This window comes from Emydura macquarii, unplaced genomic scaffold (assembly GCF_026122565.2).
Source record: "Emydura macquarii macquarii isolate MOO-44397 ecotype Brisbane River unplaced genomic scaffold, CSIRO-AGI_Emac_v2 contig_705, whole genome shotgun sequence".
NCBI lineage: Eukaryota > Metazoa > Chordata > Testudines > Chelidae > Emydura > Emydura macquarii.
In genome coordinates, this window is record NW_027130842.1 from 7,554,105 (window position 1) to 7,581,930 (window position 27,826).

At 40.2% G+C, this 27,826-nt stretch overlaps 1 protein-coding gene across 1 annotated transcript in view; it reads left to right on the forward strand.

Annotated features, from left to right (window-relative positions):
* UTRN (utrophin) overlaps nucleotides 1–27,826 on the forward strand; it is a 503,387-nt gene that overhangs the window by 359,805 nt on the left and 115,756 nt on the right. Inside the window, exons 56-59 of the mRNA XM_067542236.1 lie at nucleotides 7,917–8,185; nucleotides 10,433–10,579; nucleotides 12,207–12,285; nucleotides 16,272–16,332. Of these exons, the coding sequence (XP_067398337.1) occupies nucleotides 7,917–8,185; nucleotides 10,433–10,579; nucleotides 12,207–12,285; nucleotides 16,272–16,332 (556 nt within the window). The remainder of the gene's footprint in view (nucleotides 1–7,916; nucleotides 8,186–10,432; nucleotides 10,580–12,206; nucleotides 12,286–16,271; nucleotides 16,333–27,826) is intronic.

Here is a 27,826-nt window from a genome sequence, read left to right on the forward strand (position 1 = left end):
GAATCCTGCGTATGGCCAAAGAGGAAATTTTAAAACAGAATTTTGGGTAACTGGAGTAAAGGAAGTGAGACTGAACCTGAGGACATAATGGTTATTTTTATTATTGTAATGTTGTAGCAACAAACAGACTAATTTGTTTACTATGAGGACCACAGAATGTTGCCAGAGTGTTATTGATTCTTACAATGTGTACACTATGCCATGACTACACTAGCAGAATTTACCCCAAACTCCTACCACTACCATCATCAGCACCAATGGTAGCCTTAGGTTATGTTTGCACTTCAATTAGACACCCATGGCTGGCCCGTGCCAGCTGACTCGGGCTCAGGCTAAAGGGCTGTTTAATAGTGGTGTAGACATTTGGGCTTAGGCTGCAGCCTGAGCTTTGGGACCCTCCCACTTCAAAGGGTCCTAAAGCCTGGGCTCCAGCCTGAGTCCAGATGTCTACATTGTAAGAATCTATAACGGATGTCTTTAGTGGATGGACAGCTGTCTCTTCCACCATCTTCAGGGAACTGCAAGGCATGGCCAGTGTGCCACTAAAATCCTGGATGATCTTTGATGGGGGAACATGAGGCCCTCACACCTTTCATCCCTATTGCATCAGGAAGTAGCATAGAACCATATTCTGGGCTGCTCAGAATCACCATCAGGGTAGAGGGGTGTCTTTCTCATACCTCTTTTCTCCAGAGGACTATCTCATTCACCAGGGACAGCAGGAAGCGAGGGGGCACTTAGACATGCTACACCAGCTCTGTGCCACCCAAGGTTTCCTCTGACACAATGGGGAGTCGTCAGGGCGCCAGCTAAAGATGGCTTTTCAGCTGCTCTGCACTGATGAGTCCGGCCCTGCTCTTCCTTTAAGTTGCTTCCATTTTGCAAAAATATTGTGACCTCTGATTTGAGGTCACAGCATTTTTTGCAAAATGGAAGTAATTTTTGGTGAAAAATGTTGAGGATATTTTGTGCTGGTCACATGTGTGTACTTTCACATGCTCTCTCCTCTGCATCACAGGAACCTTCTTGTCCTTCAGGGGGAGAGGTGGAACTCCTGTCAAAGTTTGTAACCACAGGAGTGCTGCAGAGCAACGGAAGTGCTGCTTCTCCCTTCGAGCAAAGCAATCTCTCTCTACAGCACTTTCATGGTCTCTGTGAGCCCAGAGACTGGCCAATGAAATTAATCGCTTATTTCTTGCAAGGCAGTGCATACTTAAGTTGGCCCATATATTTTTAAATTTAAATAATTTCATAGTGCAGATAGTAAAAATAAATAGCTAAATGTTTCTGAATTTCCCTTTTAAAAATAGAAAATGTTAGGAGTAAGCTTTAATATACTTCTATGACAAGCTCAAAAATATAGTTTTGCCATGTGTGGGTTTTCAGCTTCATCTCTAGTAGATAGTTCCTCTTTTTCCTGTCATAGTACAATTATCTTTCTGATTTACCTATTGATGTGTTAATGCAGTGGCTGCTGGGAAATCTCAACTGCCAATATTAAGGGAAGATGAGGGTGAAGTAATATCTTTTATTGGATTAATTGAAGAAGAGCTCTGTGTGGCTTGAAAGCTTGTCTCCCTCACCAACAGAAGTTGATCCAATATTACCTCAACCACCTTGTCTCCCAACTATCCTATCCACGTCTTCAAAACACCGCATTAATATTAAGGGACACACGTTATACTAGCATCACTCTTATTTCCCTTTATTGATGACTTTACATTGTTCTTCCCAGAAATACCCGCCATATAAAAACTCACTCTTCAAGCTATTCAGTGTTCTATGCTCATAGTAATTCATTCATGTGCAGATTAAAAGTAATTTGTCTTTTATTCTGCAGCCATTTTTCTTAATTTTTATCTTTATAAAATTGTTTTCTTTGATTTCAAGAACCTTCAGTGCTACTTGAAGAAAAACCAAAGGGTTGATGAAAATGATCAATTATCTTTTTTTTTCCCCTCAACTATATGTGCAGTAGACATTTGAACTATGAGAAGCTAGTGGCATGCTGTGCATGGATGGCTGCTTTGAATTTGCCTAATTGCCACATTTTTACAGTAGCCAGTTGCTTCTTATTATCTAAACTTCCTGCTTCTGTAGTACTTTTTGTTGTAAGCAAGTTTTCTGCCAGGTTATTGGAAACACAAAGAATACTTTTCAGGAGAGTGATGCTAAAGACAATCATGTAATGACAATTCTGTTGGATTCTTCTGATTATGAGCTTGACAGTAACCCATTATGTCTGCTTAAATGCTCTGAAAGTGCTCATGATGACAGTGTCATTTGCACCCATCACTCTCTGCTGCAAAGATTCACTGAACTGTGGAAGGGAGAAACATGTTCTATATAATTGAGGGGATGGACATTAAATCGGCTCCAGTTCTTCTATGTTTAAAGTGCATAGCAAAGGTAAGGGAAAATAAATTTAATTATGGCAAGGCAGAAAGAGACCACTAGCTCCTCTCAGTCCCTAAAATGAGCACTTTTTCTACAGATTGAGGAATGAACAACAATAAGTGTGTAAAAAAAACCAAAGCACTGGTGGAGCTAGGAGCAACTTAACTTTTCTAAAATAAATTTGTAAACAAGCAGCATACTGGTCACACATAATATTTTCCTTCTTACATGTTGTTCAACCTTTGAAATCTGTTTACTTGCCTTAATGCTCAGAAAAATATTCTAAATCTCAGTTTTAAAAGTTCACATCCCCTTGCAGCTTACCTCTACTAGACACTGAGAAAAACTCTTGCTACTTTCATCACTTTGTTTGTGACAAAAGACGCTTATTGAAATGAAGTAGTTGCAACAAGAGCAATGGATTTTTTTTCCCTCTCCCTGACTCCAAGGTCAATTAATATCTTTCCTCTCTGGTAAGCAGATGGACTGATGAATATAGAGCTTTTCTTATTTTCTGAGCAGCTGCTGAAATGGAAATAATGTAATAAGTACCATAAAAAAAGATTGATCAATCAGAAGATTTCATAACCAAGTAAAGATAAAAAAGCAACAACTAGTGTACAGTGTTTGTCACAGTACAAAGAACTTCTGTATCCCTATGCCAGCTGGTTTAATGATGGACTAATGAAAAGATTTCCTAACCCAAGGAAAATTGTCACTGTTAAATCATCCTTTTATTAAATCAGGTCTACAAATATGTTCTCTGCTTTAAAGAATAAGAGGCTACTTGTTAACGTGTTGGGCTATGACAATGGCCAACATAGTTATGCAAGACCTATTTATCTCTTAAGTGAATAGAACCCAAATGATTTTATACCTTATAAAACTAAATATCTGGCTTTATTTCACAGTAAACGTCTTTTTTAAAGCAAGTTGATAAGTACCCCCAAGGGTTTTATAAGGTTAAATAGAATAATCTCAACACATTAATACAAATAATATTTTTCAAATAAAATGCAATAGTCACGTTTGATCGATGACAGTGAATTAACAAATGACCTTCACATGCCTTTCAACAGTCTCAGGAGAATACATCTATTTTTATTTCTGGTCAGTTCTGTTTCTTATTCCACCAGGGACTCTAGGTGCCTTCCACACAGTAAGGGATGTGACAACTTCTGTCAAACATGGTTCTGTTTGGTTTTAGTTAGCTGGACAAACAAAGTATAAGGACACACCTCTTCTCTTCCCCACACTTGCCATCACCACCATCTCCTCGGGGTCATCTTATTAGGGTGATTTTGCCCACCCCGTTCAATGTAGAGTACTTTTCTGCTTTCTGTTCCCAATACTGTCATCAAGTACTATCATTCTTGTTTTCCAACTAGGTTGGAGAGGTGAGGCCTCACTTGAGCCTTCTGTCAATACAAATCAGCCAACACAGCACTCGTAGAGAGATTTACCATCCTTACCAGAGTTGAGGCTAGTTAGCTGGTGGCTTGTGCAGTTTAAATTATCATTAGCCATATGACCAAGATAGTTAAGTCCCTCTAGCTCATCACCAATTTTATGCAGAGCTTCCAGATTATCTTCTATTTAGTTTTAAAATCCTCCAAAAAGGATCAGTATCTTTTATCATGAACAATTCTTAGTTTTTTAACAATTTTCTAAATACATTCAATATTCTAAATAAAACCTGCAAGTTATTATACTGTACACAAGTGCATTATTCAGGAAAAGCAAAGGGAAAATATTTATTACATTTTGCTTTTCACAGCATCAATATATTTAGTACACAAGAAATTATTCTGAACTAGGCACAGGACTCTTGCAATCAGTAAATTGACTCTGTCACTGGATTTTAATCAATTCAGATTATTTTAGAAAAGGTCATGGCAGTTTTAAACTCTTAACATTAATAATTCCTAAATGAATTAAAATGAAAACTCCCTTGCTCTCCCCAAGTAATCAAAGCCTGCATCATTGTCCTTCCTGTATAATCTATTATTTTAATAGTTGATTCTATCTAAAAGTTTTTAAATGACTGTTGTCATTAGCAGAAATCTGTTGCAAAGGCTGAGGTAAAAGATCATCTCAAACCTGAGCATAATGTATTGTCCTACAAGGTAAACTGTGTTGCAAAATCTCATGGTGGAGTTGTTCAAGTAGCAAGGTAGAATCTGAGATTTGTGTGTTAGCTATAGGAAATAAAATTGTAACAAAACAAAAACCCAGAACAACATTGAATCTCTGCCTGTCATATGTTCCCAGGTGGTTCTTAACATCCCGTTTCATAATTCCTCTCAAAGCATTTCTGGGATGGTCTCCAGCTTTCCTCCATTTTCTCCTTTCGTTGTCACAAATATTGGGTTTCATCATGCCTAGGTTACAATTTCCAGGCATAAAAGTCAGAAATGATTATAAGAAAAATAAACATAAAGCCCAACTAGTATCTAACTTTACAAACTATGTTAAATTCAAAGCAAAGTATTTCTCACCATATGTTCTCAACAGTATTACTGATCAAACTCCTTAGCCCAGGACCCATAAGAACGGCCATACTGGGTCACAGCAGTAGTCCATCTAGCCTAGTACCTTGTCTTCAGACAGTGGCCAATGCCAGGTACTTTTGAGGGGATAAACAGACTAGGCAATCATCAAGTGATCTATTCCCTGTTGTCCACTCCCAGCTTCTTTGTAATGGCAGTGCCCTTTGTTACTTCTGGTGCAGGGAATCAGTGGGCAGAGAGAGAGAGCGAGGAGGAGGAGGGCTTTTGGGGTGTCTCCTCTTTCTTTTTATAGTCCTCTTCCTCCTTTGAGAGGCATTTTCACCTGAGGTTCAGGAGACAAGAAGTCTTTGTGGACTTCCCCCGTGCTGTTTCTTTGGAACAGGAACCCCGTGCTGTTTCTTCGTTAAAATGTAGATTTCTTGCCCATGTCCCCTTTCCTGCCAAAGAATGGCCATTTAGCAGGTAAAATGGCCCAATGACCTTGTTTAAACCTGGCTGAGGCATCAACTTGCCCTTTGTCTCTGAGGAACTGGTTCGGCCACTCCCCATATTTGGAACGTGTTTTAATACACCACAGAGTGGAATCTTACAACTTTACATCTAATGTTGCCAGATATAATTTACTAAGACAATAATGACCCACAAATAATGAGTTTTCAAATTATAACTCATAAGGTATACTCTGTACAAAGATTATTACAATGGTGTGAATGCAGGGGTACAGTCTGTCATACCCTCACCGTTAAAAATTGACGCCTTTTTTTCTAGTATACATATTAGTCTCCAGCTCTTCTATTCTGCATGTTCTGTTAATTTTTTTTAGCTTGTTTGGTTTACATAGCTGACAATAAAATACCTTTGCAAGTTGCTTTTCAGTTTCCAACAAGGCTTGGTTACTACATTTTAATAAAAATCATAGGAGAACAGGGGTTTTCACAAGACTTAAAGTACTTCTGCTTTCAGCTGTTGTTGAATAGACAGACCTCTGATGGTATTTCCATGTGTGCCCAAACTAAGGACAGGGGCTCACAATAAGTAAATAAGTTTTTCAAATCTCACAAAATTGGCTAATAGCAATTCTTTTTTTAATCTAAACCAGTTCCTTCTATCTGCACTTACTCCTAGCTAAGAATGTCTGCTTTTCTCAACTAAAATATGAATAGCATGGACTTTAAGGTTGTTACAAGTTTCTTATATGTTAATTATCCCCAGTAAGGTTGCAGTGTTACAGACCGAGGTTAACAAGCTGATTAGTATTCACCTTCATTAGAGGCATATTAATAGCATATATTTTTGGCACCCTGATAATATACTTTTGACTATGACATTGGTATTTTCCCCCATAAGAAGCAAAAACTTCTTGTTCCCTTTGTTTCGTTTTAAAGCCGGCTGTTTGATAAGCCAAGTCGGTTATAAAGATATTTTTAATGGCTATCCACCACTAGATGGAAGGTTGTTTGACTCATTTGATCTCTTTCAATAAAAATGCTGTTTTCAACTTTTTTTCATTATATATGTGATTCTTATATTTATATACAACGTTCGCCTTTTATGGTTAAAACTGCATAAAAACATTTCTAAAATGCTGCTGCTTTTCTGTACGCAGGAATGAGTGTAATATCATTTAGCTTATTTTTATGTGCATGCATCATTATGTGTGTGTGTTGTTTTGGTTTGGTTTATGCACCATAAGTTTCTTCTGATGTTCAAAGTATTGCTGTGCCTGCAGAAATTGTGTGTGGGGACTGAAGCGGGGCATCTCTTGTAGGAAAGAGGAGTCCTCTGGGATTGACTTTGTTTCAGTCACTGTGACTGCAATCTTCCCTCAGATGAAGGAGGCTGGATGAGGCTGTTTCCAGAGCTCACTGAGGCCACTCTGAGTGCCAGCTTGAGTGTGATCTGAAACTTTCCTTTCTCCTTACAAGCAGAGTGGGCTCTCGGTCCCTATTGTTCTAGAAAATGAGCCATTGCTCTGTCCCAAGGATGGCAGCGCATCATGCTGCTACTAGACCACCAGTCGGGTTCCCACCAATTATTTATAATGAGAAAGAGATCAGGTATATGTGTACTTAATACATACTGTGAAAGAGAGCGAAAACAGTGTGTTTGTGAGTTACAGTAATGTCGGATAATGATACGTATGCTCGGGTCTTGTCACAAAAACTTCCAAACATAATCAGTGTCGTCATCCATTTTATCTCCTTAAGACTACCATCCTTGCCATATTTATCCTATCTTCCGCTTTGTTTGCTCAGTTGCAACAGGTCTTCATGACATAAATGGGATTTTCTGGGGATCCTGGCTGCAATTGTCAAAGCTGCTTAGAGGATTTAGATCCACAGAATTGAAATTAATGAGAAATGTGCATCTAAATCTCAGCTCTATCATTTTGGATAGCAGTCCTATGGTAACAGTTTTGTTATGCAGTTCTAGCTTTTCAGTACTCCATTTAAATGTCTATTTAAGTGGGGCATTAACATTAAAATCACTGTTGCAGGTCTGCAGAAGTACTTAAGGTGTGGGATTGAGAACATGCAATTCATTTTAACAGAGAGTTAAAGAGAGAAAAAAGATTTGGGTAAGGGCAGAGGTTCGTGAACTGGGAAAGTGAGGTAGCAGATTCCAGAGAGGAGAATAATCTTTTTCCCACAGGTACCACAAACATCAATAACCAGTCCTAGGCTCTTGCCTTTTGTAATATGTGGAAATGAGGATGAATTTCTTAGCAATTATCCTAGCCATGTTGTTCTTTAAGAATAAAATGTTGGTTTCCATTTTATTTTATTTGTCAGCCTGGACTTTCTTGTTGATTTGTTTAAAGAAAAATCTGCAGTGTTCTGATGAATTCTGAATTGGCTGAAAGTCTTATCAGATGTAGTCTTTTTGAATGTGCTTCTCATACAGAATTAAATTTGGTCAACCAAAAATGAACAGCAACTTTAAAAAAAAAAAAAAAAAAAAAAAATTACCCCCAAAAGTCTAAAATCTGAAACCTCCTTTTCACTACAGAGATGACTCCTGAGGAGAAAGCACAGAGAATTGCCAAAGCTATGCGTAAGCAGTCTTCAGAGGTGAAAGAGAAATGGGGGAGCCTGAATGCCAGTGCCAACAACTGGCAGAAGCAAGTAGACAAAGCATTAGAGAAACTGAAAGACTTGCAGTGTTCCATGGATGACCTTGATGCTGACTTGAAAGAGGCTGAGAATGTGCGAAATGCCTGGAAACCAGTAGGAGACTTACTGATTGATTCATTGCAGGAACACATTGAGAAAACTACGGTGAGCATGAAATTCTTTGTGAATGTAGTTCTATTTGTATTAGGTCTGTGTGGAATTCTAAACTCCAAATTCTTTCACACTTCCCATGTTCATTATACGTACATATACACCCGCATATTCAGTGTTTATAAATTCCTTTGCAAAACCTTTGTTCACTTCAGTTATGTCTACATTCACAGTAGTGTTTAGAATACATGTATTGCATGTCTCCCTGGCATGGTTATAAATAGCAGGGTACAGTGAGGCACTGCTTAAGCAAGTAGATTAAAGACATGCCAGAACCTAAGGGTATGCACCCTACACAGTTCTCTACATGCTTAAGCAGTGCTTCCCCCGTCTACACTGCTATTTTTACAAGATAGTGACCCACTGTCTCCGCAGAGCCAGAACCTTTCCCTATTGTAGGGAGAGGCTCCAGCAATGAGGAAAGGCTCTGGTAGTGGGTAGGCAGCAAGGGAACACTCCAGCAGCTCCTCACTGCTAGAGTCCTTCCCTGCTGCCTTCCTCTGACAGAGCCTTTCACTGCCGCATGTAGCTACACTCTGCAGCGTGGACGCAGGCTGCTTTTCACTGCAGTGCCTAGTCACTCACACTCTCCATGCTGTGTCCAGTGTAGACGAGGCCTTGTAGTTAAAGTTGCTTCAGGTCATTTCCTATCAACACCATTATTAAACCTCAAAGAAATTGCTAAACAAGGCAACATTGACAATTGTCAATAACTTCATTTCATATTCCTTAGTACCCAAATGTTGTCATACCCAGAAACACTCAGACTCCTCTGCTCCACAACAGTTCCAACAGACATGCACCCACAAATACACACATCCTTGAAGCCATACTCAAATGCACAGCTTGACCTCTGACCTTAGCACATAAAGTTACTCATGTAAAAATTAATGGTGTTGGATTGTAAATGTTTGCAAAAAAGATTCCATCTTTATATGTATTGCAAACAATTATGCGCATGTATGGTACTATGTAAATAGTACATCTGATTGCTTCACATGTACATGAGTAGGGTTTTACACCTCCTTCCTCTGAAGTTTTGCTCAGACTTTCAGGTTCAGTGGAACCGAAAAACTTTGAGCCAAGCACAGTCAAAGCTGATTTATATCCAAACTGTTGCTGTTTTAAGAAGACTAATGTATACGTTCCTCCCCCTTTCCCATTTGAACATAGACACTAAACCAAGCTCCAGCATGCTGGAGGGAATAGCTCTTTGTTCTTGTGTTATGAACTAGTTTGTCATATCTTGATGCCATTTCTGTAAAGGAGGGTAAAGAAAAGTCTTATTAAATTTTCATTGCTGTGAAAAGCAGAAAGATCTGCTAGAGTTGTGTGTGCAACCCATAAACCAAAATCTCCGTTCTTGCCAATAGGTGTTTCCTGTTAATGGGACTGATTAGAGATCGTTTCCAGGGACGTAGGGATAATTGGATTGTCCAAAAAAACCTTCTCTTTTTCAAGTTGGTTTTGCTTGTTCAGTGACATTTAGTCAAGCTCTTTACAGCATCAAACAATTACATTTACCTGGTCACAGCAAGAAAGATACTTAGTGCATCTTTTCAACCATAACTGAAATTTTAGTTTTAATATTCTATTTAGTTTAGTTTGATTCAGAAAACTTTTCTTCTTCTTTTTTTTTTAAATCGTAAATAGCTTTAACTGTACAGTCAGAATCCCATAAAATAATATATTCCTTTTCCTTGGAAAATGCATTGCCTCATGCTTTGCTAATTCAGTAATGAAGTATTTGAATAGAGGTTTTCACAGCAGCTTTTGATTGGGGAATAATAGTCAGCCATATTCAGTAAATTTGGTTTAAGAATCCTTGATGTGAACCTGTAGAATTCACTGTAGAATATCACAGTATTGGATGAAATCCACTCTTGTGACCACACAAGTCCTATGCACACCTAAAAATGTATTTAAAGCCTATTTTGAAGGCTTAAGTGGGATGTAAGTGGTGTAAGCTTTATGTGGGCCTTGTGCACAGAGGTGGATTTGAAGTAAAGGCAAATAATACAACTGGGCAGAATCCTTAACAGTCAAAGACCTACTTAAGTAAATAGGCACTCTTCATAGAGTGCAGTTTGGCATTACCTCCTTTGCATGCTGTTGTTTAGTCCACCTGATACTGCCATGTTAGTCACAAGCAAATGTAACTTTGTTTTTTGTTTGGCATGAAAGCTTTCATTCTGTTCTGTAAGATGGTGATCAAGCAGAAATGTGTGTTTGCTCTGTCAGGCTTTCCGAGAAGAGATTGCACCAATCAACTTGAAAGTTAAAACAGTGAATGATTTATCTAGTCAGCTGTCTCCACTTGACCTTCATCCATCTTTAAAGATGTCTCACCAGTTGGATGACCTCAATATGCGCTGGAAACTTTTACAGGTATGCCCTCCTCCTTTCGTAAGGGGAGAGGGATAGTGCTTCAGCAGTAGTCTTCTTTTCTCTTACAAAACAAATTAGTACCTTTTTTCCCTTATTGCTCTCTTGACTGTGTTACCATAGTGGCAAAAAGCAATGAAAGGAGCTGTCTTTCCTCCAGTGTCTTGACCGATAGCCTCCCTTTACTGTTCTCTCAGCAGTTCATTCACTCCAGGGACTGAGTTAATCTCTAGAGACTAGATCTTATTTTTGTTTCACCTGTGTGATAGTAATATCTGTACCAATTTGTAAGCACTGAAATAACTCCATAAATCATAGTTATTGAAACCTTTGAAAGATGACACACACATTTCTGTTGTGTTGCCTACTCATGTAAAAGTTGATTTTTTTTTTTAAATGTCCAATTTCCATAGGGAATTTTTCATTAATAATTGGAATACTGATTGGTCTGGAACCATAGGATGGTGGAGAGGAAGTGAAGGTTTAGGATAACAAAACAGGCTAGAAGGGTTAGGAGTGGATTCATATTTGACTTGTGTTGCTTTAGTGATCTAGGACTGATAAGGGCAGAATCTTTCTATATAGTTCATTTGCAGTTTCATGCTGAACGAAATAATGAGGATTTTTTATTTGTTTGCCAGTTTAACAATCTCTTCACTTTCCCTCTCTGAATCACCATCTTTTATATTATTTATTTATTTTTTGTTAGTCCACTTCTATTAATTTTTCTTTTGACAAATATCAAAAAGCAAATATCTCCTGCCACACACAGAAGGAATTGGAGAAAACAAAATTGGAGAAAACAAATATCAAAAACAATATCAAAAACAAATATCAAAAACAATATCAATATCAATCAACAAATATCAAAAACAATATCAGCATTGGAGAAAACAAATATCAAATACCAAATATCTCCTGCCACACACAGAAGGAATTGGAGAAAACCAAATGGTTTGAAGTACGAAAAAATTGTCTCTTTTATCTTTGTTTCTGGGAACCTGCAGAGCTCAGATGTAAGCTGCTGGGCCACTAGGCTCAAAGCAAGCTATCCTGGGAGGCAAAGTTATTAACATTTCTGAAGCATCCCTCCTTGTCTCTCAAAATGTAATTTGGTGTTGGAATGATTTTCTGTCTTAAAGAGAATTAGCTAAGCAGCCAAGCCCCTGCTGCATGTGCTAGTGCAGTTTAATTAGTAAACCAGGAGGATGTCTGGCCATCCTGTCAGCCAGTGAAGCAGCATGCTTCAGAATGGTCCCATCTTGTAAAGGCAGATGTAAGATTGATACGATCAAAGTAAGGCCTGCTGACTACAGACAATTGGACAAGGGAAAAGTGGGGAAAAAACCCAGACATTTCAATGGACAACTTTAGTCACGGTGAGACTTCTGTTGCTCATTATTGATCTGCATTGCTTACACAAACGCAACATTACCTTGCATTAAAAAAAAAAAAAAAGAGAAACAGGAGATGTAAATAAACTGAGAGTAAATAAATCTGTAAGACAGATGAAATCTATTTGGAATGGAATGTTTAAATAAACCAATGTTTTTATTGTGGCTCTTGCTTTACAAAATAAATAGAAACCTTGTTATTTTTTGTTGGTTTGTGCGTGTGTGTGTGTGTGTAGGTATCTGTAGAGGATCGCCTTAAACTGCTACAGGAAGCACACCAGGATTTTGGCCCTGTATCTCAACATTTTCTCTCCAGTAAGTGCTAGTAATAAATTTGAGACAGTTGCCTTCTCTCCATTTACCTCTCACATAATGATACCCTTAACTGATTTCAGTTTGAGTTTCACTCTGGCCGTATAGTACAAGAAGTTTCTCTTCCTTGTAGTTAACTACTTTATTCTTTCAGCAGGGTTGAGTCCCTTCTCCTCCTCCTCATTCTTCTTAATTTTACTTCAACTCTTTGTAGTATTCCATCCTCATGTATCACTTAGGGGTGTCTATGCATGCTGGTTCTCCTCCTACCTATCTGACCACTCGTTCTTGGTTTGCGAGTTTTGCGGCTTTTCTGCATCAAGCATCTTTTTTTACTTAGTGTGTCACGCATGACAGTTCTTGTCCTTTTGCCCTCCGATATCTATCTTCTTTTCATTCATGTTATCTCTACCTTTAGCCTTAGGTACCGTTTTTGTTGAACTGATACAAGAGCTGGTCAAACTTCTTTATTTAATAATCCATGCTATTCAAAAGTTTAATTGCATGACATGCTTTATGTCTTCAGAACTTCAAATGAAGGGAAAAGTCCCAACAATGATTTCTTCTTTGCAGAGAAAATTTTGTTTGTTTACTGCAGTCTACTGAGTTTTTAGAAAATTTGATCTGGAAACTCCAAGTATTTATGGGATTTTCAGATCCATGGTCCACATTTGACCCATTATAGAAACATCATGGAAATGTGGAATAAAGATCCATGTTCAGTTTCTGAATCTCTTCTCTCACCTATCAGAACCCCCCAAAGTTCGAGTGTGTTCAAATACCAGGTGTTAATTCAGGCTTGTCTCTAGTTTTCAGATAAATGCTGAAATAATCATCATAGCACTTTGTCATATGTTATCTTAGGGTGCTTTGAGATGGGTGGATAGTGCCATATAAATTACTTCACTTTTATATTGCACTTTGATTCCATAGATCTCAAAGTAATGTACGCTAATACATGACATAATGCTAGGAGCATCTTGCCAGCTGATAATCCAAATATCCTAAAATTTCAAAAGCCCTAGATACCTATTGTCCCGTTTTCAGGAATTGAAAGAGCCATACTCTCATTGCAAACCCACAAGTATGTTTGAAATAAAGAGCCAGGTGAAAGAGGTGCAGTGCAGTACATTTAATTCAGACATACAGGTCAATCATAGAACAAAGATTTTAAGAGCAATTTCTCCAAAATGGGACCTCTTTGCAGACCATCTGGCACTTGCCAGTTACTTCAGCCTTGACCCTGAGAACAGAGCCACTTAACACCTTTTTTGCACAAATAATTAACAAAATGCATGTAGCACCGGGGAATGCCTGGGAAACTTGAGGCCTCTGTTTTGTCTCAGAATTAGTACAGCTGAGGAAGCATCTTCATGCTGCCTTACCAGCTGCTTCAGCTTTGTTCTCGATGAACATCTGCAGCTTAAGGGGATTGGCAGTCAACCCTGAACACTGGTCACTCCTGTTCTACAAAGAGCCTGACACAGAGGACAGCTTGAAACAATGTCAATAGGTTGCCACAACCCATGCCCTAGCTCTTCCCTGACCTATTTCTGTCTTCCCACCAACATTTTATTAGAGGGAAGACAGCTGCAACTAATTGCATCCCTTCTCAACTTGGAATCCTTGGGCTCCTTACAGGTTACCTCCTGTTGGTAAAGTTTAGTCATATCCATTGTAGATGGTTACAAAATAATCCAACCTCAGAATATTTTATAATCCATAATTCTCTAAACGAAACCCATGCTACTGTCTCAAAGTTTTCAGAAATACTAGCTTGATTTTTCTCAAATCTTCATTTATTTTACAGGTCCACAGTTCCACAACTCTGCAGTTCATTTTTTGTATTCTTAGAAGAATACATTAATGCCCATCAGGTGTTATCTCTCAGTCTGCTGTACTCTTTAACCAAAGATTTTGGTCATCCTGTTCAGTGCATCCCCCAACTGCATCCAACCTTTTACTAATATCTGTAGTATTTGTTTTGGGTACCAGAATCAATAAATACTGTGTTCATCTTCCACACAGAAATAGTGATTTAAAAAAAAAAATGTAATATTTGCACAGATTTATACAGCACAGAAAATTGACACTGTATTTATTGAGTATGGTTCTAAATAAGTACAATATCACTTCATCCATAGGAATTAAAGAGAGTCTTGATAACAATAGACTTATCTGCCTGACAGTGCAGAATATCTGCAATATCTGCAACTCATATCTAATAAGTCAAATCAGAATAAAACTCAGAGGAGGTTCATCTTCTCAGTTAACTTACATCATTTGAATAATAGAACCCCAGCAACCAATGGCAATGACTAACCATATTAGCAAATGAAGGTCTGAAAGCAGCATGTTTCTAAAGTTGTCTACTAGCTTGGTTCATCCATGTGATTTCACTCTTTCTCTCCTCCACACTACAAATCCCTAAGATATATGCCCTACTATTCTCTTTGTTTCAAAATATAGGAAAATAAAATGATTGTTTATAAGAAAAAAATGTTCCATGACCAAAGTACCAGCACTTAGTAAAATATGGATACACTTTTTCTCCGTGAAGTGTGGCACAGGATTTTCTCTTAATTCTTTCAACACCATATAAAAATGTAGACCTTTTTTCATAGGTTCATATATTTTGCCTCAAAGTACTGTTCAGTAAATAATTTATTAACACTGTACAATGTGGAGAGAATTTTCAACCCACTTGCCTTGATGTTTAAATATCAGGTTTGATGCCAAACTTTAGGCACCTACCTTTGGCTTGTGTGTTGAATATAAATTCATCTCACTGTGCTGTTTGTTTACTCTTGCCTATTCTTTCAAGAACAAATATAATTTGCTTCCATGGAGAATATGATTAAGTGAATTTCCTATACAGTAAAAATTGTTTAACTTTGAAGTAGCCACATTCTGTGAGTCCCCTTATATGTGCTCTATACCTCCTCACGCCACATGCTTTACACCTCCCCAGAGGACATAACAAAATTGGTGTTTGGTTAATCTGCCATCTCTCCTCTTCACTGTTCATCTAAATATTTCTGGCATTTCCTGAAATCTTTAAATAATCAGAGTTGTACTGTATTGCAAATTTTGCATCTCTTATGTATGGATTTGTTGTAGTCTGACATTACAGATATCTTTTTTGCTATGTCAGATTTACATAAATGTTGCATAGATTACTATTTTTCAGGAGCAGTGGAAAGGAGTCTAATGTTCTGTGTATGTCACAGAACATTAATCAGTGCTAATTTGAATTGCAAATAGGAGTTGAGGGAAATTAATAATAATGTAGTTATTTTTCTTTTTTTATTATATTGTAGTATATTAATTATGGTAGTGGAGGCACGTATTTCTAAAGCTTAAGTTGATTGTAATTTCTGGAACCCATTGTTGGAAATAGGAAAAAGTTTGAAATACTCTCCTTAGGCCTTGTCTACACTTGGCACTTACAGCGGCAAAACTTTTGTCACTCAGGGATATGAAAAAACCATCCCCCTGAATGACATATGTTTTGCCGGCATAAGTGCTTGTGTGGACAACGTTATGTTGGCAGGAGAGCGTCTCACACTGATATAGCTACTGCCGCTTATTTAGGTGGTTTTATTATGTCGGTGGGAGAGCTCTCTCCCGTTGACATAATGTGGCTACACAAACATTTTACAGCAGCTTAACTGTAAGTTTTAAATGTAGACTAGCCCTTAGCCTGCCTCTGGGTGGATGGCTTACTAGGCTACAATTTGTTATCCTTCTTTTAAATGGTATCACCATATTTGTTTGTTTTATTTCTTGCTTGGCATCAAGTAGATGGCTAACACCACCCTGATATTTTGCCATTGTTTCCTCCAGCTGATTTTTGAATTACTAAAAGCCTGACTGGGAAATTAGAGTAGTTGCCACTTAATTTATTTTAAGTGGGTTTAATTGTAAAAAGGAATCGTGTTTTTAAGACAGGTGCTTTCTAATCATCACCTCCTGTATTTTTTCCCCAGCTTCAGTTCAGCTTCCGTGGCAGAGATCTGTTTCACATAACAAAGTGCCCTATTACATCAAGTAAGTTGGCCTTGATTCTTATTTAGCTGCACTAAAGAAAGAACAGGGTTTTGTGAACTAAGCCTGATACGAACCTAATGTTACAAGATTAGTAGAAATGTTACCAGCATACCACTGCTTAATGTATCATGCTATATGTGCTGTATATTTTGTTTATTCTACAAAATGAGCACTCATTTATAAATATATAAAAAGCATCTGGCATAGAAGCTCTGCTTCAGCAAGGTTATTTAAGCACATGCTTAACTTTAAGCAAACGAGTAGTACCTTTGAGGCCAATAGGGCTACTCATGTGCTTAAAGTTAGGCACATGCTTAAGAACCTTGTTCATTCAAAGCCTAAACCATAGAGAAAAAGAAAAAATCAGATATTTTTTTTCTGGAAAAGTCTGATTACATGGTATATCTATTCTCTCAACATTTAATGGCATAAAGTCCATAGCTGAGAAGCATTTTTGTAATGACTAATTTTTACAAAGTGAATGATTTACACTTGAATGCCTCTTGTTTTTCTTTTTGTACAAAGCTCCTATATGCATAGCCATCTGGCTGATCCTCCTGCTTTTCCTGTTCTCCTAGTTTTTTCTTCACTTTTGAAATACCCACCTTGCATAAAATTAATCTGTTTGCTGAATAAATTGTGAATAATAGAAATAGTTTTTTGTGGAGGCATTCTGTGTGTTCTAATGCAAAAATTCATTGGCAGTCATTGACTGTACTGGCTTTCTTATACAATTCTGTTTATATACTTGTACTTCCTCCCTTATGTTAGAGCCATGATCTTTGTCCTACTATCAGGCAACCAGCAGCTCTTTGCAAAAGGGATAAATGTTTGTTGTGTTTGCTATTTTGGAATGTCAGTGCGTAGTCACTATAAACCAAGCCTGTAGTACTGTAGTTTTGGTTCTGATGGGGGGAAAGTCTATGTAAAATGTTACTCCTCAGTGTAGCATTCTTTGAGTGACCATCGCAGGTCACCCTAAACAACTGCCAGTGAAACCTTTATGCTATGGTATATGGCACTGTCGTTTATCTGTATCACTCACATTTGGTATCTCACAGAAAACTATTTTAGAAATAGTTGGGGGTTCTAATTATGAAGTTAATGATACTGTTTTTTTTGTGTCCCTCTACCTGTGTCTGCCCAGTCTGTCCTAGTCTTCCGTTAGAGTAGGGGATCCCTTCCCTCATGCCCAGGATGGGGGAGCGGAGCTGAGGTGGGAAGGAGGGAATTGGAAAGACATAGTCTACAGCTCCTCTCCCTTCCTGCATTGCTTCAAAAGGCCACCCGGTTTCAGACAGCAGCAAAACTGGAGCAACCATGTCTGCAGAGGTGGATGTGCAAGGAAGTTAAATGCTTGAGGAAGTGAGTTTGGCCACTGCTCTCCTTGTTCACACTGACCCATCCTCTGATGCTTGGAGCATTTTGGTGGAAAAGGGTGTTAGTGCTGATACAGGTTCTACCAAGCTAGGCATATGTTAGGGTAGTCTAGGGATCCCTTGTTTCCTTTCCACTCCCATCTCCCAAGTTGCCTGTCTCATTCTGGGGTGTGCTTACTCCCTTCTTCCCTGCTTTGTATCTCTGGTTGGGAGGGGGAGAAGTCACTGGTACCTCTTGTTCCATCCCACAATTAATGCTGGATTTTGTGGTGCTTGATCTGGTGTTTGATCTGGGGCAACACCAGCAGCTATGAGAGTCCTTAAGAAGCTCCTCATACCTTACAGCTATGTCATCTGGACTGGACGTCATCTGTGAGCCTCACCCCCTTCTCTTGACAGGAAGAAGCGCTGTGGGGCTCACTCTCAAACATCATAGCAGTGTCAGTGGTCTCCCTCTCACCAAAATTAACAATTGGGGTTCTTCTTCGAGTAATATCCCTGGCTGCTCCACATCAGATGTGCGCACGCCCAAGCTCTCTTAATTGGAGATTTTTTCAGCAGTTCTGTGGGCCACCTTTGACACCATCGTGCTCCAGTACAAAGATATAGAGGGCAGGGGCAGAACCGTCACCTCTCCAGTTCCTTCCCAACCACCTGCAGCTTGTGACGAAGCATTGTGGTGTTAGGTAGCTAGCTCCACAGCTTGCTACCTCTTTCCCTTAATCTTTTCTTTTCTTTTCTTTTTTCTTGTTTCTCATTTAGCATGGTATGTACATTTGGGGGGGGGGAGTGTCCCCTCTTCTTCTTTTGCCTGTTTGGATCTTCTGGGGGGTGGACTCTGATCCACGGCTTCAGATATGGGTTATGGTCACCACCCTGGCTTCAAACCCTGCTGGACCTGCCACTGGTCTTCCCCTCACAGTGACAGACATTCAGGTTGCCTCCACAGCCTGGAAGAGTCTCATGTAAGATGCTAATGTAAGATCTGTTCAGGTCTTCAAAGCAGATCTAAGAAATTGAGGGGAAACAGGAGGGGAAACTTCTGTTGATGGAACACCCCCTGAGACCTGCAGGATCCAAGTCACACATCTGTACCTTGGATCCTGTTGATTTGAGAGTCCAGGCAACCATATCTGCTGTGACAGTCAGCAAAGACTCTGGGGGCCCTTCAGAACTATCTAGACCCTCAAAGAAGAGAAGACCCCTTTCTTCAGAATGGAATAAGAGAATGGGAAAGTCACTCATGGAGACCACATGTCCCAATATGGGTACCGCTAAAGCTCCCATCCCCTCCAATACTGAGACCATGGCACTAGCTTAGAAGATTATATGCATACTGAGAAGCCATCAGGTAAAGAACCTGGAGTGACACTGGCATCAGCATCAGTCTCAGAGTCTCCAAAACACAGGGACTTCAGAGCCAAGCCAAAATCATCTTCAGTACCATCTTCTGTAGCCAGAAGTGAAGGGCACACCAATTGCCCTTTGGTACTATCATCAGTACCCCCGACATGCTGTCTCCTGAGGGTCCCCTATACTTTCCAGACTCCTATTCCATGTGGACCTTTAAATCTTGGAAAAGCTTCAATTATGGTTACTGAGTGGTACTGAGGCACATTCTCTGCAGGTACCGACTCTACTTACCAGAGCCTACTTGCCCTTTGATTCTACCACCTTCAACGGTGACTCATCTTCCAGTATTGACATGGTCACTAGCTCCTGACACATTCTTTGAGGGTACAAAGAGACATTTGCATCTGGTACTGACATGACATTCTCCTGTATCATCTCACTAACCATCCAACTATTGATCTCTGGTTCTTTCGGGCCCCACGACCAACTCGATCACTGGTACCACTTGCCCTTCCAGTAGACATGGGAGATGACACCTCTGAGATGCTTATACAAGGTTCCCCCACCTTCCAGCCTCTCTCCCTTGAAGTACACCCTGAGGAGGAAGCTCCCAGCAGGAGATACACCTGGCTATCCTGGCAAGGACAACTTTGGGGTCCCGCCCCTCCCCTTGTGCCCACCACAATGGGCTTTTGGAATCTGTGGACCCCTTATGGTGACCAGTTCTACAGGTCCCATCTCATCAGAGGACATATCAGGAGCAACAACTGCCGCCCTTGGATCCTGCTCCACAGCAGGATCTACAGAGGAGCAAGAACCAACTGAGGAAGAAATACCACACATCCAGGTTGCACACTGAATGATGCATGTTAAAGCTCATATCATAATTAATGTATTATAATGCATAGGTACTGGGGGGTGAGAGCAGCAAGATAGAGTTGCATTGACAATGTTATCTTTGCCATTTCCTAACTTTTTGAGTGCATCATGTTGCAATTTTAATGTTTTCAGTGCACTTTTTTGATTGACAATGTTTAAAGAAACAATTTAAACATATGTAGCATATATATTATTACAAAAGTAGGCTATAAGTTATTTGCTACTGTGCCAACTATGTAAATCCTTGCTTAGGAAATTTAGAGGAATTTTGAGAGTCTTTCCAGTCATATCTTGTTAATGACCTGGGTGGAAAACAAGAAATGTGGTAAAATCTATAAAAGCAGAATAAAATTATCAGAGCTGCCCAAAGAGAAGGGTTTGCGAACAAGAAGTTTAGTAGAAATAAGTAAAATCATGTGTGTTATATAATAAACCAGAGAATTTTTTATAAATTCTGCAAGGATGATGGCAAAACATAAATAGAACCAACAGGCAAAACTGTTACTTTAATTTGGTAGCCCAAGATTTGGGGATGTAATTGGAATTGTGAATGTGGCCAGTCAGGATTTTTAGACAATGCATTAGCATCACTCAGTAATCATTCAGACTGCGTTATAAAACTGGAATGGTCAAGTTCAGGCAGTCAGTGGAAGAGGCATTTGATGACCCCGTTAGCTTTTATTTATCATTTGTCTATTTTTATAAACGTTGGCTTTAATAAACAAGACTAAAGCAACTGAAGTAGAACAATCACCTGCTGCTCCCACGAGATGGCTTTTGCAGAGCTTTTTCTCTATTATCAACTTGATGCGCACGCTGTCTTGATATTTATGCCTTCAAAGAGAAGTAGAACAATCTGATATTTAACTGGCAGATTTTATTTATTTTTTAAAAGCATGCTGAATAATGCTAAATATTTATAACATCACAGTCTGCCAGGCCAGCTTTCCTTGGCAGTTGCCTTATTTTCTTGTTGCATACTGTCTCCAAACTTCATAGTTGCCAGCAGCAGGGTAGGGGAAGTACTGAGTTATGAAAATAGAACAGAAAAAGTGGCTGAAAAAACCCCTGATTCTTAACTTTATTTTTTGGAGCATTATCAGGCTGGTGTATATTATCCAGATTTAAATATATATATTTAATATATATATATATATACACATAGTTTTTTGTGAACTCTGTCTATTCCCTACTGTCAGACCTAGTTTAGAGATGAGAGGAGAAGTAATGCCACAATTAAAGATGTATTTAATTGAACAGATTAGTTTGCTTTGACAGTACAATTCAAGAGAGCAATCACGTGTGTGCAATAATTATCTTTTATACAAGGAACCAGTTCTGGAAAAGATGTACAGATTAGTTTGGCACTTAATTTTCCTAATGATTTTTCTGGATTGCACCAAGATCTGGCCTTCAAATGAAGGATAACCTGGAGGTGTTATAAGGCATAACTTAAGCCAAAAGAGAAGCAGGGCTGCACTGGAGAATAGGCTGTGATGTCTTTCAGCATTCCGCATCTTCCAAGAATAGTTATATTTAAGATTACTGCTCTTAAGGAGATACCCTGAGGCACATCTTTGTGCCAGTTTTTACAGTAGGGGTTGAATGTGGGGAGGTGGGGCTTAATAAACTGGATATTCTTTTGTCTGAGTTGAGGGAGAAAAATGAACTGGAGAAGGGGCAGAATAAGAGCATCAATGAGCTGCCACCTCCCAGTGCCCCCTGGTAGCTTCAGAGCTGTCCTGCAAATGTCTTCTTGCCTCAGTTTCCCCCTCAAAAGGCTTCTTAAATAAAACCACACCCCATTTTCAGGGGCCATTCAAAACCTCCTTTCTTTGGGTCTGGGTTTATTCACAGAAAATAAAACTCAAGGTCCCAAAACAGAGTCCATCTATTTACCCATTGGGTCACTTCCAGACCTTTCCTGCCCATAGTCTCATTTTCCATTCCCAAATCCTTCTGCTAGAGCCTACTCACTCCCAGCAACCTCTGTCCAGTTTTCTCTGCTCTGGTCTCCCTAAACAGACCCTCACCACTGCTGCACCTTCATAGAGGAATCACCTGATCTCTCCAGCCCCTAAGGCTAAACTACCCTGTTACCAAGGGTATGATACGGTATTTGACATCCACCAGAAGTATTCAGAGAGTGAGAATGTGATAGATGAGTTGCAGATGATCTCACCTTTGAATTGGAATAGTGCAGAAGTACACCTGTTAGGATGATGATTTTAAAAAAATATACTACATCTTTACAAGTTTTATAACAAATATAAGGGAACTTTTTTTCACAAATTAGGAAACTTTCTCTGAGAAGGTGGGAAGGTATGTTTTAGCCTGCAAAGGATCTGTAAGTAAGGAGAGTGTCAAAATGATTTAAAACGTCTGTATTTTGAGATAAGTAGCATTTGTTCTTTCTCCTGCTTGATGCCAGTGGTAACAGGCTTTTACGTGCCCAGACAGGAATGTCTCAAAGAAAAAGAGGCGTGCTATTGGTAGCTTGTTTCCCCCCACCTGTTTACTAATTTCAGTGAGCATACTGGTTTTGGAGTTGTATAGTTATTCAAGTACAAAATTTTAGTCCCTGCCTAAGAGAGGTTTGTTACCCACAAAGCACACACCCTTTTACATGTGTCACCCCTGCCCCCCCCTTATTTGAGCAAGAGGTGGAGCACTTTGAAGGAGAGAGAAAGTTCTCTTTCCTTGGAAGTAAGATTCGTTCTTTAGAGCCCAGATTTATGAAGCTGTTTACACTTCTACGCTCTGCATAGTGAAAATACTTGCTTGAATTGAACATAAATGTATGTTTATATACACAACTCAGTCTGTTACTTTGTTTCCTCATGTTCTAATCTTTTATTATATAAAACAAGAGCACGGTGTTGCCAAGTGGCTTTGAAATTTTTCTTGATCCTATTTACCTTCTATTTTGTCTCTTCTTAATGCCTAATGATATTAGTTTTTATAGTTCTGTCATTTTGGAGTTTGGTTGTTGCAGTAGAATTCAGTGGATGATGTTTGAAACTCAGGATGTGACCGAGCTCTACAACTGTAGAATCTAAACGCACCTGAGGAAAGTTGATTCTTTAAACTTTTTGACAAGAATGTGTCCAAGAGACTGGGACTAATGAGCAGAATGGGGAAGGATAGAACATAGGTCACACAGTATTTACTAATCCACTATTGTTTGTAATAAATGTGATAAGTTTGGACAAATGGTTACAAGAGACAAAAATTGATTTCTCTGAGCAAGCATTAAACTGTGAATGCGTTTTTCATTGGCTATGCTGCAAAAATATGTGGGCTATAATGGACATTCTCTACAGCTTTTTATTTATAACCATTTGAAGCACACAAGACATGCTTGGCTACCATACAGGTGATGCAAAAGTAAAACTTAAGAAACTATACACTCATACAAAAATATTTAAAAAAAAACCCATAGAAATTCATGTCCTCTGTTTTTTAAAAAAATGACATTGAAATATACATCCATTAAAATTCACAGTCTGTAAATAAATTTGAAGAATATGCCATCAGGTGAAAGGAATGTAGGAAAGAAATAATTACCCTGGCATTTCTCAGTGCTATTCAGTTACCCACAACTAATCATACTACAATTATGTGTCTTTCCACATTTATAATTTATTAGGTATTTGTACTGTGCAGAACAACGCAAAAGGAAATGAGAGGGATCAAAGCAAATTTAATATTGTATAGGGCATTTTACTAAGGACAGTGATGTCTCAGCACCATCATCAAACTAATCAATTTCAAAATCCATAATCACACGCTTCTAAATGCGCTTGAAAAGGACCTAGCACCATTACAAACATTTTATCTCCTTCTATATCACATTTAACTCTCCAGGGTAAGGAATAGATACCTTGCTGCTGTACTTTTCAAGTCTTCCTTCAGAACAACAATTCTCTCTCTTCTGATCTTAGTTGTACCATCAATTGGGGAGAGGAAAAAAAATCCACTGACCGTGGAAATAAATCTCTTTCTTCCTCCTGGCCACATCCATAATGCCATCTTCTGTATGAGCTGAAGGGAAAATAATATTTAATTTGCTGCCAAATGTGATATAGGTTTTAGTTTGAGGTTATTTGTTACCAGTAGCCTTCATTTTCTAATTAAGAATTACAGGTAGTGCTTTTCATCCTGAGCGGGTTCAAAGTACTGTATATGTACAGAAATTACTCCACCCCTGCTGAAATGCAGCTACCCTTACAACAGCTGTTTTACAAAAGACAACGGTGTGCTGTAATAGTTTAAGAAAGGAAGTTAAATATGCTGTATCCAGATGAAACTGTACAGGGAGTGTAGGCAGGCAGGAAATAATTCCTCCACCTGGAATTTGGCCAGGACAGCAGTGCCAGCTTGCTAAGGGCCATGTGATTAATAACCACTGGAGATCACAACTTCAGTCCTACATTCCATCCAAAAGACTTCACCTTCAGGAATATAGTGCCACTTACCACAATGCTAGGGTATAGCTTTTGTTCTTCTTCGAGTGCTTGCCATTCTGATTAAGGTGTGTGTGCATACACCAGTGCCAGAAATTTTTCCCCTAATGGTACCTGTAGGGCCGGCTCTAGCGTTCTCTGCAGCGGCGCGTGTATGCACTTGTAGATAGGATGCTGCTGGCCCCTTTCCCTCTCAGTTCCTTCTTACTGCCTGTGACGGTGCTGGAACAACTCTCTTGCTCTTGCAAGTCTCATATTGTTTTTGCAAGTCTAGTGGTTTTAGCTGTTTCTAGTGTATATAGTTAAAGTAATTCTTAGAAGTTAGTTTTGTTGTTTAGCGAGTTTACCCAGGGTCGAGGCATGCCCCAGTTCCCAGGGTTTAAACAGTGCACTTCATGCAAGAAGCTTATGCTGTTGAGTGACTCGCATCAAAGCTGTTTAAAGTGCTTGGGGGAAGCTCACATTTCCAAGAGGTGTAAGATCTGTAAGGGCTTTCGCCCACGAACCAAGAAGGACCCGGGGCTTAAGGCCCCTCTGATGGAGTTGGCGCTCCGTCTGACCTCGGAGCCAAGACTGGATTCGGGACCAAGTACCACAGCATCGACCAGAAGCACTCCTCCGGTGTTGGAATCGACCCTGCACCGCTCAGCATCCCCAATGCCAAAAAAGCACCCGAAGAAAGCGCACTCCATGAAGCAGACTTTGCCAGTGCTGAAGTTGGCTAAGAAAAGTTAGGGGAAGCCAGAGTCAACCTGTGCGGGTGTCGAGCCTGGCACCCGCACCACCACTGACTCTGGGGAGCATCAGAGGCCCAGGCCGCCTATTGGTCCCCTCCATGCCTGAAGCGTTCCAGGCGATGAAGGAACTATTAGCCACACCGGTACCGCCTACTCTGCAACAGGGTAGGCTGTTGCACTGAGGAATGGACACCCTGGCTGGGGGTCTGTCAAAGGGGAAGTTAATGGTTGCACAGCCGCAGTGCTTCCCCTCTCCCCAAAATCAACTTGTCATTGCTCACCAGCTTCGCAGCGGTCACCGGATTCTCGGCATCGGTCCCTGGAACCGTGCCCAGAGAGATCGGGTTTTGCCTCTGGCCACCAGATGCTAAGCACGGATCCCCGGAGCAATGGCACCTATCTGCTGAGCGTCAATCTTTGGAGTTCTTTAGTTCATAGAATCATAGAATATTAGAGTTGTAAGGGACCTCAGGAGGTCATCTAGTCCCAATCCCCTGCTCAAAACAGGACTAACCTCAACTAAATCATCCCAGTCAGGGCTTTGTCACGCCTCAGCTTAAAAACCTCTAAAGATGAAGATTCCACCGCCTCCCTAGGTAACCCATTCCAGTGCTTCACCATCCTCCTAGTGAAAAACTTTTTCCTAATGTCCAACCTAGACCTTCCCCACTGCAACTTGAGACCATTGCTCCTTGTTCTGTCATTTACTACCATTGAGAACAGCTTAGCTCCATCCTCTCTGGAACCCCCTTTCAGGTAGTTAAAGGCTGCTATCAAATCCCCCCTCATTCTTCTCTTCTGCAGAATAAACAAGCCCAGTTCCCTCAGCCTCTCCTCATAAATCTTGTGCTCCAGCCTCCTAATCATTTTTGTTGCCCTCCACTGGACTTTCTCCAGTTTGTCCACATCCTTTCTGCAGTGGGGGGCCCAAAACTGGACACACTACTCCAAATGTGGTCTCACCAGTGCCGAATAGAGGGGAATAATCACTTCCTTCAATCTGCTAGCAATGCTCTTACTAATGAAGCCCAATATGCTGTTAGCCTTCTTGGTAATGAGGGCATACTGCTGACTCATATCTAGCTTCTTGTCCACTGTAACCCCCAAGCCTTTTCTGCACAACTGCTGCCTAGCTCGTCGGTCCCCAGTCTGTAGCATTGCATGGGATTCGTCCTTCCTAAGTGCAGGATTCTGCGCTTGTCCTTGTTGAATATCATCAGATTTATTTTTGGCCCAATTCTCTGATTTTTCTAAGTCCCTCTATATCCTATCCCTACCCTCTAGTGTATCTACCACTCCGTCCAGCTTAATGTCATCTGCAAACTTGCTGCAGGTGCAATCCACCCCATCCTCTAGATCATTAATGAAGATGTTGAACAAAACTGGCCCCAGGACCAACCCCTGGGGCCACTCCACTTGTGACCGGCTTCCAGCTAGACATGGAGTCATTGATCACTACCTGTTGAGCCCGATGACCTAGCAAGCTCTCTATCCATGTTATAGTCCATTCATCCAACCCCATACTTCTTTAACTTGCTGATGATAATACTGTGGGAGAATGTATCAGAAGCTTTGCTAAAATCAAGGTATATCATGTCCACTACTTTCCCCACATCCACAGAGCCAGTCACCTCTTCATAGAAGGCAGTCAGGTTGGTCAGGGATGACTTGCCCTTGGTGAATCCATGTTGACTGTTCCTGATCACCTTCCTCCCTTCCAAGAGCCTATGAGTCACCAACACGCAGCAGGTCTCTGGAGCTCCAGCATTGCTCAAGCCCTCTTGGAAGCAGGGGGTGGTGGAGGGGAGATCTCAAGGACTGAGAGGCAAAGGATTTTACTCCCGGTAATTTTTGATCCCAAAGGCAAAAGGAGTCCTGAGCCCATCCTGGGCTTACAGGCCCTAAACAAGCTCCTCAAATGGCTAAAATTTCATATGGTCTTCCTAACAGCCATTATCCCCTCTCTGGATCCGGGAGACTGGTACACTGCCCTCGATTTCAAGGATGCTTATTTTCATATCGCTATTTTTGTGGGCCACAGGAGGTTACTGCGGTTTACAGTTGGCACACATTACCAATTTACAGTTTTTCCATTCAGCCTTTCCACTGCACCTCGCATATTTAGCAAATGTATGGCAGTGGTAGCAGCCCACCTCAGGCGCAGGGCAGTACAGATGTTTCCTTACCTGGATGATTGGCGCATCAGAGGTCACTCAAGGGAGCAGGTCCAATGTGTTATCAAAATTGTAAGAGACGTGTGTTGGTTGCTGGGCCTGCTGATAAATTAACTGAAATCGATGCTTACACCGGTCCAGAGAATAGCGTTTATAGGGGCTGTCCTGAACTCTATTCAAGCCAAAGCGCTACTGCCCAGGTCCAGGTTTCGAGCAATGATGGAGTTTATAGCCAGTCTGAAGACCCACCCACTGAGCACGGTGAGAGTATGCTTCAGCCTCCTGGGTCGTGTGGTGGCTTGTACTTACATGGTACGGTACGTCAGACTTCACCTTCACTGGCTCCAAATGTGGCTGATAACAGCAGACTCCCCATCCAGGCACTCCCTGGACAGAGTTCTCACGATCTCCCCTCCTCCCTCCACCCCTCATACTCACCTCTCTATCATGGTGGATGAACCCACAACAGGTGCTAGCAGGAGTACCTTTTGAGGCCCCGAGACCAA